Raw genomic sequence first — 17,234 nt, 5'->3', positions numbered from 1 at the left:
AAGCAAGAGTAATATAAGAGGGGCCTGTAGCAGTGACTAATTAACAGAAAATGTTATTTTAGTGCCAGGAATGTCTGCAATGTTTATTCTGGACCCTATTTTGAAATTGGCATCTCTTGAAATCTGTGTGAAATCGGCCAAACTGCCAACTTCTGACCACTTTACTGGGTAGTTGAAATAAGTGAATGGGCGGTTTCTTGTACTCAGTTGACAGACTAGAAGTAAATAAGTTTATTCAGGTATACACAAATACAGTTATATAGATTATCATACACAGCAGTGTATGTATAGAGAACCTAGGATAACCCAGAAAAGTCAGACAAAGTGACTTATTTCCAGTACCTGGATTGGGCTTGCCATACCTGGAGTTTACCTGGAGAGAGTTCCGGGGGTCAACGCCCCCGCGGCCCGGTCTGTGACCAGGCTGTTACTGCTGGCTGCACGCAAACCAACGTACGAGCCACAGCCCGGCTGGTCAGGAACCGACTTTAGGTGCTTGTCCAGTGCCAGCTTGAAGACTGCCAGGGGTCTGTTGGTAATCCCCCTTACGTATGCTGGGAGGCAGTTGAACAGTCTCGGGCCCCTGACACTTATTGTATGGTCTCTTAACGTGCTAGTGACACCTCTGCTTTTCATCGGGGGGATGGTGCATCGTCTGCCAAGTCTTTTGCTTTCGTAGTGAGTGATTTTCGTTTGCATACATGATTTTTGGTAAATATTTTTTTTCTCGGTTGTTTGTTGGGCTATCTCATTGAAACTTGGGCAATGTATGATGGAAAGATGCTTCTTAACGTACAACAAAAATAAAAAAGACGGACGATAAATAAGGGAGTTAACATCTCAGCCATTAGCTGCCTCTTTGCAGTATATTTTTGTATGGTTTTTATGGTTGTATTCTCATTTTTTTGGACTCATTTGATAGAATGGAAGATACATTACAGAAATAGACATGATTTTGATTGCTTTCATGAAGAAAAGTACCTTGAAATTGAGCTCCAAGTAGCGGAAATGTTCGATTTTTGCAGATGTTCAATGAACTGTGTAAGTCAAGTTAGTTAGTTTTATTATGTGTATTTTAACCTAACCACTCTGTAATTTGGCAAACTCAGTAATCTGGCACACTACAGGTCCCAATGATGCCGGATTTGTGATGGAGGACCTGTATTATGTTAATATTGACATTTCCATTAATCCATCTATGATATTTTTTTTCAAAATTATATAAGAAACACGCTGCGGAACATATAAACATAATACAATACAACCCACAGTAAAATAAATTAACATAAATATGAGATATGGTAACCAGGCGACTTGTAGGAGTTACGGCAAGAATAACGTTTTCTTTAGTCCATCAGAGAAAATGTGCACACAATAATACTACTGGGGGTAACTAGAAATTTATTCCATTCGTTTGCCTTCACTCAGAGCGACATTTCTTCTAAAAATGATGTTACATGAGAACGGGAGTGTTCCTCTTTATTTACTCTACTGCATCAATGTGGATCCAACTTGTACACAATGTAGAGTGTTTGTATTATGGTATATTACAAATGTGTATGAATCAAAACCAGACATGTTCATCTTTTTGTTTACATACTCTGCCTCTCTGTCCTCTCATTCTCTCTCTTTCTCATTTATTCATTTTATCTCCTCTACTCACCTCTCATCCTACATTAAGACTACAAATATTTTAAGGTAATTAATGAATGTACTGTATACAGCCTCTCTTCACTTAGCGATGTACTAGTTTACCGATGCCTCGGACTTACGATGGGTTCTCTGACCAGTATTCATACCTAAATAATGTATATTAAGAGCTGATATCCCATATTCTGTTTATTTCAACATACAGTACACTACTGTATAAACACTTAAAAATATACCAGAAATATTATAACAATTAAAACAATATCAAAGATGGTTGACACAGACTCACTACCATTATAGTATGCTCCTTACTTAGCGATGAATTCGTTTAACAATGTGGTCTTAGGAACGGAACTCCGTCATTAAGTGAGGAGAGGCTGTGTGTATTTTATCACTCTGGGGTGCTTTAAATGTCGTAGTATATTACGTGTGGGTGGGATGGGGTGGGCTCCCCTGGCTGGCTACCATACTTCCCACACTTCACATCCTACAAATTAAGACAACAAATATTTTAAGGTAATTAATGAATGTACTGTATATGTATTTTATTGCTTGGGGGCACTTTAAATGTCGTAGTATATTACATGTGGGTGGGGTGGGCTGACCTGGCTGGTTACCATACCCCCCACATCTGACCTCCTACAAATATATATGACTTACCTCTCACTCTACATTAAGGCTACAAATACAGTGGACCCCGCTTTACCAACGCATCGCGTTATGTTAAATCCGCCATACAAAGCATTTGAACGCAAAAATTTTGCCTCGCCTCACGATAAAAACTCGCCTTACGTGATTCGTCTGGGACGCATCCCACGTGTGGCCTCAGTGCCAGTGTTTACAAGCCAGCCAGTGCGGTCGCATCTATGCATACATTCGGTACATTTCACATTATCCCAGTGTTTTAAGTGCTTGTAACTGCAAAATAAGTCACCATGGACCCCGAGAAAGCTTCTAGTGCCATCCCTGTGGTAAAAAGGGCGAGAATTAGAATGGAATTGAAAAAAGAGATTAAGGAAATGTGTGCAGAGTGGGTTGAACTGCAAACCTTTACGGATGAAAATCACCCTGACACAGCTATTGCAAGCCATGTTGGCAACCTGCACAATGACAATGTTATAGCCCATTTTAGTAAAGTCTTAAAGGAACGGGAGGTACAGAGCTCTATGGACAGATTTGTTGTGCGACAGAGGTCCAGTGACTCTCAAGCTGGTCCTAGTGGCATTAAAAGAAGAAGAGAAGTAACCCTGGAAAAGGACTTGCTACCTCAAGTCCTAATGGAAGGGGATTCCCCTTCTAAACAATAATTTCCACACTCTCCCCTCCTCCCATCCCATCAATCATCACCAGATCTTCAATAAAAGTAAGTGTCATGTATTCTATTCTTAGTAGAGTAGTAATTGTGCATGTCTTCTTCAGCTTGTGTGTATTAAAATTAATATTTCATGTGGTAAATTTTTTTTTTCTTACTTTGGGGTGTCAGGAACAGATTAATTTGATTTTCATTATTTCTTATGGGGAAAATTAATTTGGCTAACAATAATTTCGGCTTACGATGAGCTCTCAGGAACGGATTAATATCGTAAGGCAGGGGTCCACTGTATTTTAATGTAAGCATTGGATGTACTGTGTGTGCATTTCACTTTTTACTGTTTTTAATGCCTAGTTCTATTGCTAACTTAATATATGTAAATGTAAACTTGTTATCTGGCATTTATAAATCGAAAAAATGGTGTTCTGCTTTCCAGTGAAGTCCGCTTTCTGGCAGTAGCCTGGAACCTAATATGTCATATAAGTGGTGCCCTACTGTACTCTTGTACATTCCCTTCTTTGCCTCCATGGATAACGTTCTTTGTCTCCATAGATACCTCGACGCACCACTCACCTTTTTTCCTTCATTAATTCAATGGTTTACCTCATCCTTCATAAACCCATCTGCTGACAAGTCAACTCCCAAATATCTGAAAACATTCACTTCTTCCATACTCCCTCCCTCCAATGTGATATCCAATTTTTCTTTATCAAAAACATTTGATACCCTCATCACTTTATTCTTATCTATATTCACTTTCAAATTTCTACCTTTACACACCCTCCCAAACTCATCTACTAACCTTTGCAACTTTTCTTTAGAATCCCCCAAAAGCACAGTATCATCAGCAAAAGTAACTGTCAACTCCCATTGTAATACTGTAATCTTTATTAACTAATTCAATAGTGTAAAAAGTCTCTACTAGACTTATCAAAACCATGTAGCATCACCTGATATAATAATAAATTCTTCTGTACTCTCACTAACTCATCTAATGACCATATGAACTATGTATTATTGCTTACTATTCTTAAGTTAAGTTTGCCCAAAATGCTCAGCATACGGAGGGGCTTTTGGCTTGTACACCCAACTATTATATTCCTCTGAACAACCATGTAATTTAACAAAATAAAAAAATCTAATCTAATCTAATTCCTTGATCATTAGTGGCCATATTGGTGTCAAAACCACTAAACTCGCATTCTGTATCACTTTCCAAGAATAGTAGTGTAATATGATGAGGCGTGAGTGAATCACAGGGGTTTGCAATGATGTTGACTCCAAGATGGAGATGAAACTAACTGGCATTACTACATGGTACCCCGGCATCCCCGATTTTTTTCACAGTGCACACACTGAGTGTGCAGACCCATTCTCTCTTGCCTAGGTGACTCAGGCCTATTGCACCAATTTTGAAGGAATGAAAAATAAAACATTGATCTACGTTCGGAGCCCCCACACTTGAACGTAGATCTACATGTGGACAGTTTAAGGGTTAACCCTTTCAGGGTCCCCAGGCCCTCTCCCAGACTTGTTCTCAGGGTCCCCCAAATTTCAAAAAAAAAAAATTTTTTTTTTCTTATGAAAAGATAGAGAATCTTTTCCCGATCATAATGACACCAAAAGTATGAAATTTGATGAAAAACTTGCGGAATTATGCTCTCGCGAAGTTAGCGGTCTCGACGATGTTTATGCATCGGCGATTTTGCCCACTTTGAGCCCTATTTTCGGCCAATTCCACTGTACTATTCGACAAAAATCATAACTATTTCGCTAGAACTCCATTTTTTCTATCGATTGAGTGCAAGAAACCACCCATTTACCGATTTCAACTATCCAACACAGTAGTCAGAATTTAGCAATTTTGCCAATTTCACATAAATTTCAAAAGTTGCCAATTTCCAAATAGGGTCCAGAATAAACAAGAAAGACATTCCTGGCACTAAAATGACATTTCCTCTATTCATTAGTCACATCCCAACGCCCCTCTTACATTCTTTTGCTTTCCACTTTGAATTTTCATTCTCACAAAAAATAGAAGATTTACTGTTATGCAGACTACTGCATTAGTGTAAAAAATGGTATAAATAATATCGGCGCACTTGTGAAACAATATTAGACTCACCAGTTGACGTGTATTAGACGCTTAGCATGATTTGTTTACTTTTGAACTTTGGTAAAAATCAAAACATTTCTGCTACTTTGAGCTCAATTTCAAGATACTTTTCATTTAAAAATCAGTCAAAATCATCTCAATTTCTGTAGTATGTCTTCCATTCTATAGAATGAAACCAAGAAAACTAGAATACAACAATAAATACCATACGAAAATACAGTGCAAAGTCGCTGTTTTAATCCAAAAACACGGTCAAAGTTTTTTTTTTCTCATTACGCACTGTGTGCTGCAGGATTTTTTTATACTGCGCACACTGACCACATAGACCTATTCTTTCATATGTGGCTTTCTCTCACTAGATTTGAGGGCGCTAGAATTTAGGCATGCTAGTACGTCAAAAACCCTGGTGCGTAAGCCGTACTAGTATGGCCGAAACCCTGAAAGGGTTAATGGCGTTTCAATTAATTTAAATGAAGAAAATTAATTTGATATACGAGTAAATTGTGTTACGAGCTAGCTCCTGGAACGGATTAAATTCGTAAGTCAAGGTTCCACTGTACTTTGAGGCATTCCTGTAGTTTAATATTTTTTAAATCTATTCCAACAGCACATGCTATCTATATTTTCAAACTCTGCCACAGCTCTCCTGTTTTAAGAGAGTCTGAACACACAACAAATTAGATTTGTGAGAACAACATTAATTTGTTAAGTGTCATTATTGGCACTTCTTCTCTTGCTTTGAGACTGCATATTCAATTCAATTCAATTCAATTCAAATTCAAAGTTTATTCTCTATAATGATTACAATGCTGAGTTTACAGAATTTGGTTATTGTGTGGTTTACATGTAGTAAAATAATAATTACAGAGTGTACCACTAGAACACCTAGCATGGCTAGGCATTTCGGGCAGACTTAAATTAAATCTTAAGTTTAAAATATTACAAAATTATGAGGTAAGTTGGTATTATGGCTAAGTGACTAAATACTAGTTTGTGAGTTTAGCAATGTGAATGCTTTTGTTTTGGCACTATACATAGTTTCAGTATTGGAGTATCACAGGCCAACTTATGACTAGTTAAGATTCATTATTTTGAGATTGAGATTGATATTTCTGTTTATGGTCAAATGGGTGAGTGAGTGTAAGTGTGAACCACCAGGTGGTATTCGTGTAATTAGTTGACAGGGTGTATCAGGGAGATAAGATGTTTTCTGATGGTAGTTTTGAAGGTGATGAATGTGTCTGCAGTTTTAGAATTTTCAGGTAGGGTGTTCAAGATTTTAGGGCCTTTGACATACATTGAATTTTTGTAAAGGTTTAGTTGGACATGGGGAATGTCATAGAGATGTTTGTGTCTGGTGTTGTGCCTGTGGGTTCTGTCGCAACTATCAAGAAAGCGTTTTAGGTCAAGGTTAATATTGGAATTTAAGGTCCTGTAGATGTAGATTGCACAGTAGTAAGTGTGGATGTACTGAACAGGGAGTAAGTTTAGATCTATGAAGAGTGGGGGGGTGTGTTGCCAGGGATGGGATTTAGTGATTATTCTTACTGCGGCTTTTTTGTTGGATTATTATTGGCTTTAGGTGTGTTGCTGCAGTTGAACCCCAAGCACAGATAGCATAGGTGAGGTATGGATATATAAGTGAAAGGTATAGTGTGAGAAGGGCAGTTTGCGGCACGTAGTATCGTATCTTGGAGAGGATCCCAACCGTTTTGGATACTTTTTTGGTTATGTGTTGGATATGGGTGCTGAAGTTCAGGTTGTTGTCGAGGTATAGGCCTAGGAATTTGCCCTCATTATGCCTGGCAATTAGAGTGTTGTCAATCTTAATGTTAATTTGCACATCTCCTGCTCTGCTACCAAACATAATGTAGTAGGTTTTGTCAGTGTTAAGCCTAAGTTTATTGGCTGTCATCCAAGTCGATATTTTGATCAGCTCCTCATTAACAATGGTGTTGAGGGTGGCAAGATTAGGGTGAGAGATGACATAAGTCGTGTCGTCAGCAAAGAGAATGGGGTTCAGGTGTTGAGACACGTTTGGAAGATCATTGATGTATATGAGGAAGAGCAGGGGACCAAGGACACTTCCCTGTGGAACTCCAGTATCAAGTGGCTCTGTGTTGTTGATGCTGTGTCTTTAATGGTGACATACTGATACCTATTAGTAAGGTAAGATTTGAAATATGCAAGCGCATGGCATTCCACCAGTCACTTTCCTGGCCTTTACTACGCTTGTGTTTATAAATAAACAGATAATCTAATATAATTATTCACAAGTTCTTTATATTGTGTTAGTTTTGTTTTCTTCATTTTTTTTAATATTTGAACATTTGAAATTTGTCACCACTGAACATTGTTTGTTTTCATTTGCCTTTTTTTTTTTTTTTTTTGAAATTTGTAAACTGTCTGCATTTTGTACCATAATGAGGATAAAAAAACAGTAAAAGTGCCAAGATTTTACCTTGCTGGACTGAATTTTTTACTTTTGGATTTTATATTGCTTGCCATCATTTCCCAACTTCTCCTGTTATAACTATTAGCCTCATTTTTTTTGACCAGTTACATTTGTCAAATGCTATTGCAAAATCAGTACATCATGTCTCCATTTTTTCATTCCAAAACCAAAGTGATTTTGTTCTACTGATATAATAGCTGTGATAAGCATCATCATCTTGCTGTAAACTATGCTGACCTGGATTGCTCTAAATCAAGTTCCTCCATAATATCAACAAGCTGCAGCAATGTTAGTGCTGCTAATGTGTAATTCTTTGCCAAATATCTATTTTTTGGTATTTGTGCAAATAGAGATCCCAATTTATTACTTTACTCTAAAAGACTTTTGGCTGTCTTAATCCTTAAGGGTTAAGAGGGAATATGATAGGTTCTTGAAGTAAACTCCTAATCAGATGGGCTATGGAACCTGTGTTTAACCCTTCCAGGGTCAGTGTCATACTAGTACGGCTTGCACGCTAGGATTGGTGCCATACTAGTACGCATAAATTCTAGCGCCTTCAAATGTAGCGAGAGAAAGCTGGTAAGCCTACATATGAAAGAATGGGTCTATATGGTCAGTGTGCACAGTACAAAAAAATCCTGCAGCACACAGTGCATAATGAGAAAAAAAAAGCTGGCCGTGTTTTTGGTTTAACCCGTAAATGGTCCAAACGTATATAAACGTTTTTACCGCTAGTGCCCCAAACGTATATGTACGTCTTATTTGTCATACATTCAACATTGCCACGATAAGCCTGAGTCACCTAGACATGAGAGAATGGGTGTGCACACTCACTGTGTGCCATATTAAAATAATTGGGGATGCCCAACCATATGCTCTTTTTTCCTATTAAAAAAAAAATTTTCTCAAAAAAATTGGGGCACTATGTGAGAGAACGTATATATACGTTTGGACCGTTTACGGGTTAAACAGCAACTTTGCAGTGTATTTTCGTATGGTATTTATGGTTGTATTCTAGTTTTCCTGGTCTCATTTCATAAGAGTGGAAGACATATTACAGAAATTGAGATGATTTTGATTGGTTTCACAATGAAAAGTACCTTGAAATTGAGCTCAAAGTAGTAGAAATGTTCGAATTTTGTCAATGTTCAAAAGTAAACAAATCATGCCACACGTCTGATACATGTCAACTGGCGAGTCTAATATTCTTTCACAAGTGCGCTGATATTATTTATGCCATTTCTACACTAATGCAGTAGTCTGCATAACAGTAAATCTTCTATTTTTTGTGAGAATAAAAATTCAAAGTGGAAAGCAAAAGAAATGTAAGAGGGGCCTGGGGACATGACTAATGAACAGAGAAAATGTTATTTTAGTGCCAGGAATGTCTGTCTTGTTTATTCTGAACCCTACTTGTAAATTGGCATGTTTTGAAATTTGTGCCAAAATGGCAAAATTGCCAATTTCTGACCACTTTATTGGATAGTTGAAATCAGTAAATGCATGGTTTCTTGTACACTCTCAATAGAAAAAAATGGAGTTCTAGTGAAATAGTTATGATTTTTGTCAATTGGTACATTGGAATTGGCCGAAAATAGGGCTCAAAGTGGGCGAAATCGCCGATACGTAAACATCGTCAAGACCACTAACTTCGCAAGAGCATAATTCCATAAGTTTTCATTCAAATTTCAAACTTTTGGTGTCATTGTCATCAAGAAAAGATTCTCAACCATTTCATCAGAAAATATTTTTTTTTTTGTTTTCGAAAAATTTTCGACCCTGAGAACAAGTTTAGAGGAGGGCCTCTTGACCCTGAAAGGGTTAACTGCATATTGACAGCATTAACAATCTAACTGATAAGCAAGATGTGGGAGCAATCATCTCCAGAATCAACAGCAGGTACAAAACTAAGTACTCATCAATATTCTTCACTGCAACAATGGTTGCAGTGATTTACAAGAATAAATTTATTTAGCACAGCAGTTCAGCAACCTTTTTTATTCTTGCTTTGTATGCTTCTGCATTCAGCTTAATGCAGCATTAAGAGTGGCATGGACAGTTTTCCCAGGAAATGTCTGATAGTGATGATGAATTAAACACTTGTGCAACATCTGGGTATCTTTACTGAGGAAATATTTCACCAACCAGTGACTTCCTCAGTCCAATACGGAGAAGACTTGTTGAAGCTCAGGAGTTTGAGGTAATCAGTCCCTCAGCCTGGAGTCGATGTGATCAATCACAAGTGTCTAATTCATCTACCTGTCAGTTCTCTGAACTCTTTATGTAACTACATATCTGATGGTTCCTCGTTTATTTTCTTCTAGTCAATTCACCTAGTTGATGATAATTTACTAAACCTCCCCTCACATTAGCTGCTCATGTAAGTTGACAAATTTTTTCACCATCAGTAATAACTGAATTTAATTATACAGTGGCCCCCCAGTTTACGATATTATTTCATTCCAGAAGTATGTTCAGGTGCCCTTACTGAACGAATTTGTTCCCATAAGGAATATTGTGAATTAGATTAGTCCATTTCAGACCCCCAAACATACACGTACACATGCACTTGCATAAATACACTTACATAATTGGTCGCATTGGGAGCTGATCGTAAAGCGGGGGTCCACTGTATACTTAAAACCTAATTTGCTACAAAAGTTACTTTATTGGTAAGTCTTCCAAGAAAATGTGTCTAGATTAGTAACTAGAGGTGAAATTGTTGTATGTCTGATCACTGTCTCATAATAAAGATCAAATCTAATAGGTTTAATTTTTAATAGGTTCTAGTAGGCTCTATGTTGCCTCTAGTAGACCCTACTATGTTCTCTCAAGTGGGCTCTATTTTGCTGCTAATAGGTTCTATGTTCTCTCCAGTAGGATCCGATAAATGTTCATTTTAGATGGTTGGCTTTCTAAGCCAGGCTCTGATATCTGTTGGTTCTAGGTTTTATCTGTTGGTTCTAGGTTTTATCTGTTGGTTTTAGGTTTTATTATCTAGAGGTTCTAGGTTTAATTATCTGTAGTTTGTTATTATAATAATGAAAGGGGAGTGCTAAACCCATAGAATTATGCAGCTCTGTAATTTCTAGGTATTATCTGTTCTATTAGTTTAAGGTTTCATTATCTGTTGGTTCTAGATTTCATCTGTTGGCTCTAAGTTTTATTACCTGTTGGTTCTAGTAGGTTTTATGACCTGTTGGTTCTAGTAAACAAACCATACCACGGACGGGGATAGAACCCACGATCAGAGAGTTTCGAAACTCCAGACCGTCGCATTAGCCACTTGCATTTGTGGTCACAGTGGTGCCTATGCTAACCTTCCTATGGTGTAGAAATATACCTAGTTGGATGAATCTTATTGTGGCTAGCTGGTCCAGTGGCTAACGCGACAGTCTGGAGTTTCGAAACTCTCTGATCGTGGGTTCTATCCCTGTCCATGGCATGGTTTGTTTGCAGTCGTGTCATTACGATTTCGTGAGTTTGGTTCTAGTAGGTTTTATTACCTGTTGGTTCTAGATTTTATTATCTATTGGGTCTAGTAGGTTTTATATTATCTGTTGGTTCTAGGTTTTATATTATCTGTTGGTTCTAGTAGGTTTTATTATCTGTTGATTTTAGTAGGCTCTGATATCGGCTGGTTTTAGTAAGGTTTCTTATCATTGGTTCTAGTAAGTTTTATGTGATGGTTCTAGTAGGTTCAATTATGTTGGTTCTAGTAGGCTCTTAATTGTTGGTTCTAGTAGGCTCTTAATTGTTGGTTCTAGTAGGTTCTGTTAAGTGTTGGTTCAATACCAACTTCTGAGTGTGAAGGGTTCCCTGGTAAGTGTTTTACAAGGCAGAATATTATGATGTTTGTGGTGGCAAGTGTTGAGGCAGTAGGTAGCAGACAGCACCTGGACTATGGCAATTAATTATGTTGAATTCAAGGAAGGCATGGATAAAAATAAATCATTCATGATGTTTTTCATAAGTTATACCTTGAGCCAGTTTTTTAAAGGATTTATTACATCCATTATAGTATTTACATGCAATTTTTACAAGTATTTAAAAATTCCTATATTACTTCGGAGATTTTATAATTTTACTGTTATTACAGACCATACTAAAGTGAAGGCTGTATCTGTAACACCTGCAGTTGTGTAATAATGAATAGTGTGTGTTGGCCTTCACTGTTGGTTGCTTGACTTGTGCTGTTTGTTAGTCGCATGACCTGTGTTCACACTCACTGCAGTTGCTGCATGACTTGTGTTAGTGCCAGTCATGTGTCAACTTGATAAATTAGACATGTGCAACTCTTGGGTATCTTTATTGAGGAAACGTTTCGCCACACAGTGGCTTCATCAAATGTGTCAACTTGTTATTAGAATGCACTATGTGTGTGCTTCATTTAATTTCTTGATATTTATTATTGCTGAATATCATCACAAGTGTTTAATTTTACGAGTGGGTCATATTTTAAGGAAAACCTTAGTACTTAATATGGAGACTGTAGCATCTTAAGGTGAGAATGACATCTGCTCATGCATTGCTAGTTAGATAAGGGAGGAATTAGCCATCTGTTCTTGTAGTACTGATGACTGGAGGTCTGAGCACAAGTGATGACTGGAGGTCTGAGCACAAGTGATGACTGGAGGTCTGAGCACAAGTGATGACTGGAGGTCTGAGCACAAGTGATGACTGGAGGTCTGAGCACAAGTGATGACTGGAGGTCTGAGCACAAGTGATGACTGGAGGTCTGAGCACAAGTGATGACTGGAGGTCTGAGCACAAGTGATGACTGGAGATCTGAGCACAAGTGATGACTGGAGGTCTGAGCACAAGTGATGACTGGAGGTCTGAGCACAAGTGAGAGCTTCACCACCCTGATTTGTGTGTATTTTATAATTCTTTACTTTCATTTACATCACAAATACATCAATACCTTGTAGCAACCACTTTTAGAGCAGATAACTCATTGCATTTGAGTCAACGCGTGCAGTTTATTATTGGAATAACTGTGTTATTGCAAATGAGGCTGTCACATTTTCATAGCTATTGCATGTAAATATTTAGTGTCATAAAGCTGTAAGTATGCAGCCTTCTACACAAAGGGTTATCAATATAGTGAGAAACTCCTATGACATTTGAGATTTTTAAAACAGCATTTTGATATATGAAGAGGAAAATGGTACAAAAAAAAAACCACATGTTGCAACAAAACCAGAATATACAGTAACAGTATGGTGATTGCTGCAAAATTAACAAGTTAACAAGCAAGAAAAACTTAACCCTTTCAGGGTCCGTCCCGTAGATCTACGGCTTTACGTTCAGGGTCCAAACCGTAGATCTACGCCATGAGCTCAGCTCACTCTGATAAACTGTGAGTGGTACATTTGGGCCTAGATATGAGAGAATACATCTATGTGGTATGTGTGCACCACATAAAACAGATCCTGCAGCACACTGTGTATAATGAGAGAAAAAAAATGAAATCATGATTTTTCGATTAAAACAGCAACTTTGCAGTGTTTTTTCGTATGTTTTTTATAGTTGTATTTGCGATTTCTTGGTCTCATTTGATAGAATGGAAGACATATTACAGAAATAGAGATGATTTTGATTGGTTTTAGCATTGGAAATGGCTTGAAACTGAGCTCAAAGTAGCGGAAATGTTAAATTTTTGCCGATATTCAAGAGTAAACAAACGACCTCACACGTCTAATACACGTCAGCTGGTGGGTCTAATATACATTCACAAATATGGTGATGATATTTATACAATTATTACAGTATTGCATAACAGTAAATCTTCTATTTTTTGGTGTGAATAAAAATTCATTATGTAAATAAAAAATCAAAATGGAATTTATTTGTAAAGCCTCAAAACATAACTAATGAACAGAGGAAATGTTAATTTAGTGCCAGGAATGCTTACATTGTTCATTCTGGACCCTATTTTGAAATTGGAATATTTTGAACTTTGTGTTAAATTGGCCAAATTAACAATTTCCGATCACTTTATTTTGTAGCTGAAGCAGTTGACTTGGCGATTTCTTGTGCTCAATCGATAGAATAGAAGTAATACTAGTGAAATAGCTAAGAATTTGGTTGATTGGAATAATGTAATTGGCCTAAAATGGGAGTCAAAGTCGGCAAAATCGCCTATTCGTAAATATCGCTGACATCAAAATTCGCGAGAGCATAATTTCGTCAATTTTCCACCAAATTTCGTACTTTTTGTTTTATTACCTTCACAAAAAGATTCTCTACGATTTCATCAGAAAAAATAACAAATTTTTTTTTTTTAAATTCTTGGACACTGGTGCGTGACTCCAGATTTGGGCCTTGGACCCTGAAAGGATTAAAGATGAGCTATAAACTGACTCCTGAGCTAAAAAAAAATTATGAAAAATGGTTGAAAGCAGTTGACGTGTCATCTCTGGCTGATAGGAGAGAAACAGACATGACAACACATTCATGATTATAAAGATACAAGAAAGAATTAACAAGGAAGATTAGGAAGACCTAGTGACTCAGGTCTTGATCCACTGGGACCTGGCCAGGAAGGCACTGACTTTCAGGTTACCCTAGCAAGTGGCACAAGAGAACATAACAATGAACTAAGATAGAAGAGCTGCCCAAGGGACACTAGAAAGTGTGGTAGATAAACGGAATGGTTTACAAGAGGAGGTAACAAGTGTTAATGCACAACGAGTGGAAACTTTTAATAACTTTACACCGAGCTAAATACTGAGGCTTAGCTCTGCTTCTGTAACTACAACCAGTCAAAAATAAAAGAAATTATTCTAATAAATTTAATATACAGTATCTGTACCTTTCTTGTCTGCTAGACACTAAGTGGTATGTTTGTCTTTCATCTAAAGTGAATATATCAGCAATTCATTTCACTATTATCTGCACAGAAAACTCACTCATGCAGAGTGAACATCATAAGGGAAACATAGGATTATGTTCCACATAACTCCGCATTTACCAATCATTTTGTTTTATTTGTTAGCACACTGGTTGTCTCCCACCAAGGCAGGGTGACCCAAAAAACAATTAACAAAAGCTTTCCTTTTTGCATTTAGTAATTTACAGAGGAGAAGGGGTTATAGCCCCTTACTCTCAACATTTTAGTCACCTCTTACAACAAGCATGGCTTACAGAGGAAGGATTCTTCCCTGTGGATTTTTTTATTACTGTGCTACATAAAAATTATGTAATTACAAGTTAACATCATAAAGTAAAATCCCCATTTCTTTACTGAACTGTGCCAAACATACAGGAACTCACCTCATTTATACCATAGTAAATTATTATTATAATCACAAAGAAGCAATACCATAGTAAAGATGAATACCTTTGAAAAAAGTAATAACCAAGAAAAATACAACAGTACTGTAATAAAATGGTGTGGGAGGGTGTGTGTGTGTGGAAGCTGCCAATTCCAACTTGGCTGCAGCAACATTGTGAGAGTGCAAGTAGAGTGGAACCTCCACTTGTGAGCGCATCCACGTGCGAGTTTTTCCAAATACGAGCAGTCGACTGGTCGATTTTTGCTTCCATGCGCGAGCGAAATTTCCATAAGCGAGCGGGCCTCAAGGGAGGTTCCTTGATGCTGGTGAGGGCCTCTTGTTCTTGATCTAGAGAATTGGATAATTTGTTTGTTGGACTATCTTACTGAAACTTGGGCAATGTATGATGGAAAGATGCTTCTTAGCATAAACCAAAAATGAAAGAAATCAGACCATAAATAATGTTCACTTCTCAGCAATTAGCTGCCCCTTAGCGGTATTTTCGTATGGTTTTCATGGTTTTATTCTCAGTTTTTGGTCACATTTGATAGAATGGAATATATATTACAGAAATAGACATGATTTTGATTGGTTTCACAACGAAAAATACCTTGAAATTGACCTCAAAGTAGCAGAAATGTTCAATTCTTTGGAGATGTTCAAGAGTAAACAAATGACATCACTGTGCATTCCAATATTCAGTCGTGAATGGGTTGACATTATTTATACAATTATTACAATAATGCAGTAGTGTGCATAACAGTAAATCTTCTATTATTTGTGTGAATAAAAATTGCAGATGTTGCAGGTGTATGGTATAGGAGGTAGGTTACTGAAAGCAGTGAAGAGTTTTTACGAGGATAGTGAGGCTCATGTTAGAGTATGTAGGAAAGAGGGAGATGTGTGATGTCACCGTGATTGTTTAATATATTTATAGATGGGGTTGTAAGAGAAGTAAATGTGAGGGTCTTGGCAAGAGGCGTGGAGTTAAAAGATAAAGAATCACACATAAAGTGGGAGTTGTCACAGTTGCTCTTTGCTGATGACACTGTGCTCTTGGGAGATTCTGAAGAGAAGTTGCAGAGGTTGGTGGATGAATTTGGTAGGGTATGTAAAAGAAGAAAATTAAAAGTGAATACAGGAAAGGGTAAGGTTATGAGGATAACTAAAAAGATTAGGTGATGAAAGATTGGATATCAAATTGGAGGGAAAGAGTATGGAGGAGGTGAATGTATTCAGATATTTGGGAGTGGACGTGTCAGCGGATGGGTCTATGAAAGATGAGGTGAATCATAGAATTGATAAGGGGAAAAGGGTGAACGGTGCACTTAGGAGTCTGTGGAGACAAAGAACTTTGTCCTTGGAGGCAAAGAGGGAAATGTACGAGAGTATAGTTTTACCAACACTCTTATATGGGTGTGAAGCATTGGTGATGAATGTTGCAGCGAGGAGAAGGCTGGAGGCAGTGGAGATGTCATGTCTGAGGGCAATGTGTGGTGTGAATATAATGCAGAGAATTCGTAGTTTGGAAGTTAGGAGGAGGTGCGGGATTACCAAAACTGTTGTCCAGAGGGCTGAGAAAGGGTTGTTGAGGTGGTTTGGACATGTAGAGAGAATGGAGCGAAACAGAATAACTTCAAGAGTGTATCAGTCTGTAGTGGAAGGAAGGCGGGGTAGGGGTCGGCCTAGGAAAGGTTGGAGGGAGGGGGTAAAGGAGGTTTTGTGTGCGAGGGGCTTGGACTTCCAGCGGGCATGCGTGAGCATGTTTGATAGGAGTGAATGGAGACAAATGGTTTTTAACCCCTTGACTGTCGCAACCCCCAATCCTGAGGTGTTTCCTGGTGTCGCAAAATTTAAAAAAAAAAATTATTTTTTCTTATGAAATGATAGAGAATCTTTTCCCGATTGTAATGACACCAAAAAAAACAAAATTTGATGGAAAACTGACGGAATTATGCTCTCGCGAAGTTAGCGACCTCTGCAATATTTACAAATCAGCGATTTCGCCCAATTTGAGCCCTAATTTCGGCTAATTCCATTGTTCCAGTCGACCAAACTCATAGCTATTTCTTTAGAACTCCATTTTTTCTATCAATTGAGTACAAGAAACTGCCCATTTACCGATTTCAACTACCCAATAACGTGGTCAGAAATCTGCAATTTGGCCAATTTCACGAAAATTAAAAAATATGACAATTTCAAAATAAGGACCAGAATGAACAATGCAGACATTCCTGGCTCTAAAATAACATTTTCTTTGTTCTTTGTGATATTACTCTTGCTTTCTATTTTGAATTTTTATTCAAACAAAAAATAGAAGATTTACTGTTATGCAGACTACTGCAATACTGTAATAATTGTATAAATAACATCAACCCATTCATGACTGCATATTAGAATGGCTAGTTGGACATTTATTGG

At 37.5% G+C, this 17,234-nt stretch overlaps 1 protein-coding gene across 13 annotated transcripts in view; it reads right to left on the bottom strand.

Annotated features, from left to right (window-relative positions):
* LOC128703085 (LIM domain-containing protein jub) overlaps positions 1-17,234 on the bottom strand; it is a 347,638-nt gene that overhangs the window by 33,896 nt on the left and 296,508 nt on the right. For 12 of the 13 annotated variants that reach the window (XM_070103671.1, XM_070103674.1, XM_070103673.1 and 9 more), the window contains one exon: positions 8,876-15,161. The exons of the other annotated variant lie outside the window; for it this stretch is intronic. In XM_070103671.1, the coding sequence (XP_069959772.1) occupies positions 14,813-15,161 (349 nt within the window). In that variant the 3' untranslated portion in view covers positions 8,876-14,812. Of the gene's footprint in view, positions 1-8,875; positions 15,162-17,234 lie in introns of those variants that run through there. 13 annotated transcript variants of the gene reach the window in all.

Source organism: Cherax quadricarinatus, chromosome 86, assembly GCF_038502225.1.
Source record: "Cherax quadricarinatus isolate ZL_2023a chromosome 86, ASM3850222v1, whole genome shotgun sequence".
NCBI classification, from domain to species: domain Eukaryota; kingdom Metazoa; phylum Arthropoda; class Malacostraca; order Decapoda; family Parastacidae; genus Cherax; species Cherax quadricarinatus.
This window is presented reverse-complemented; position numbering and strand designations above follow the sequence as displayed.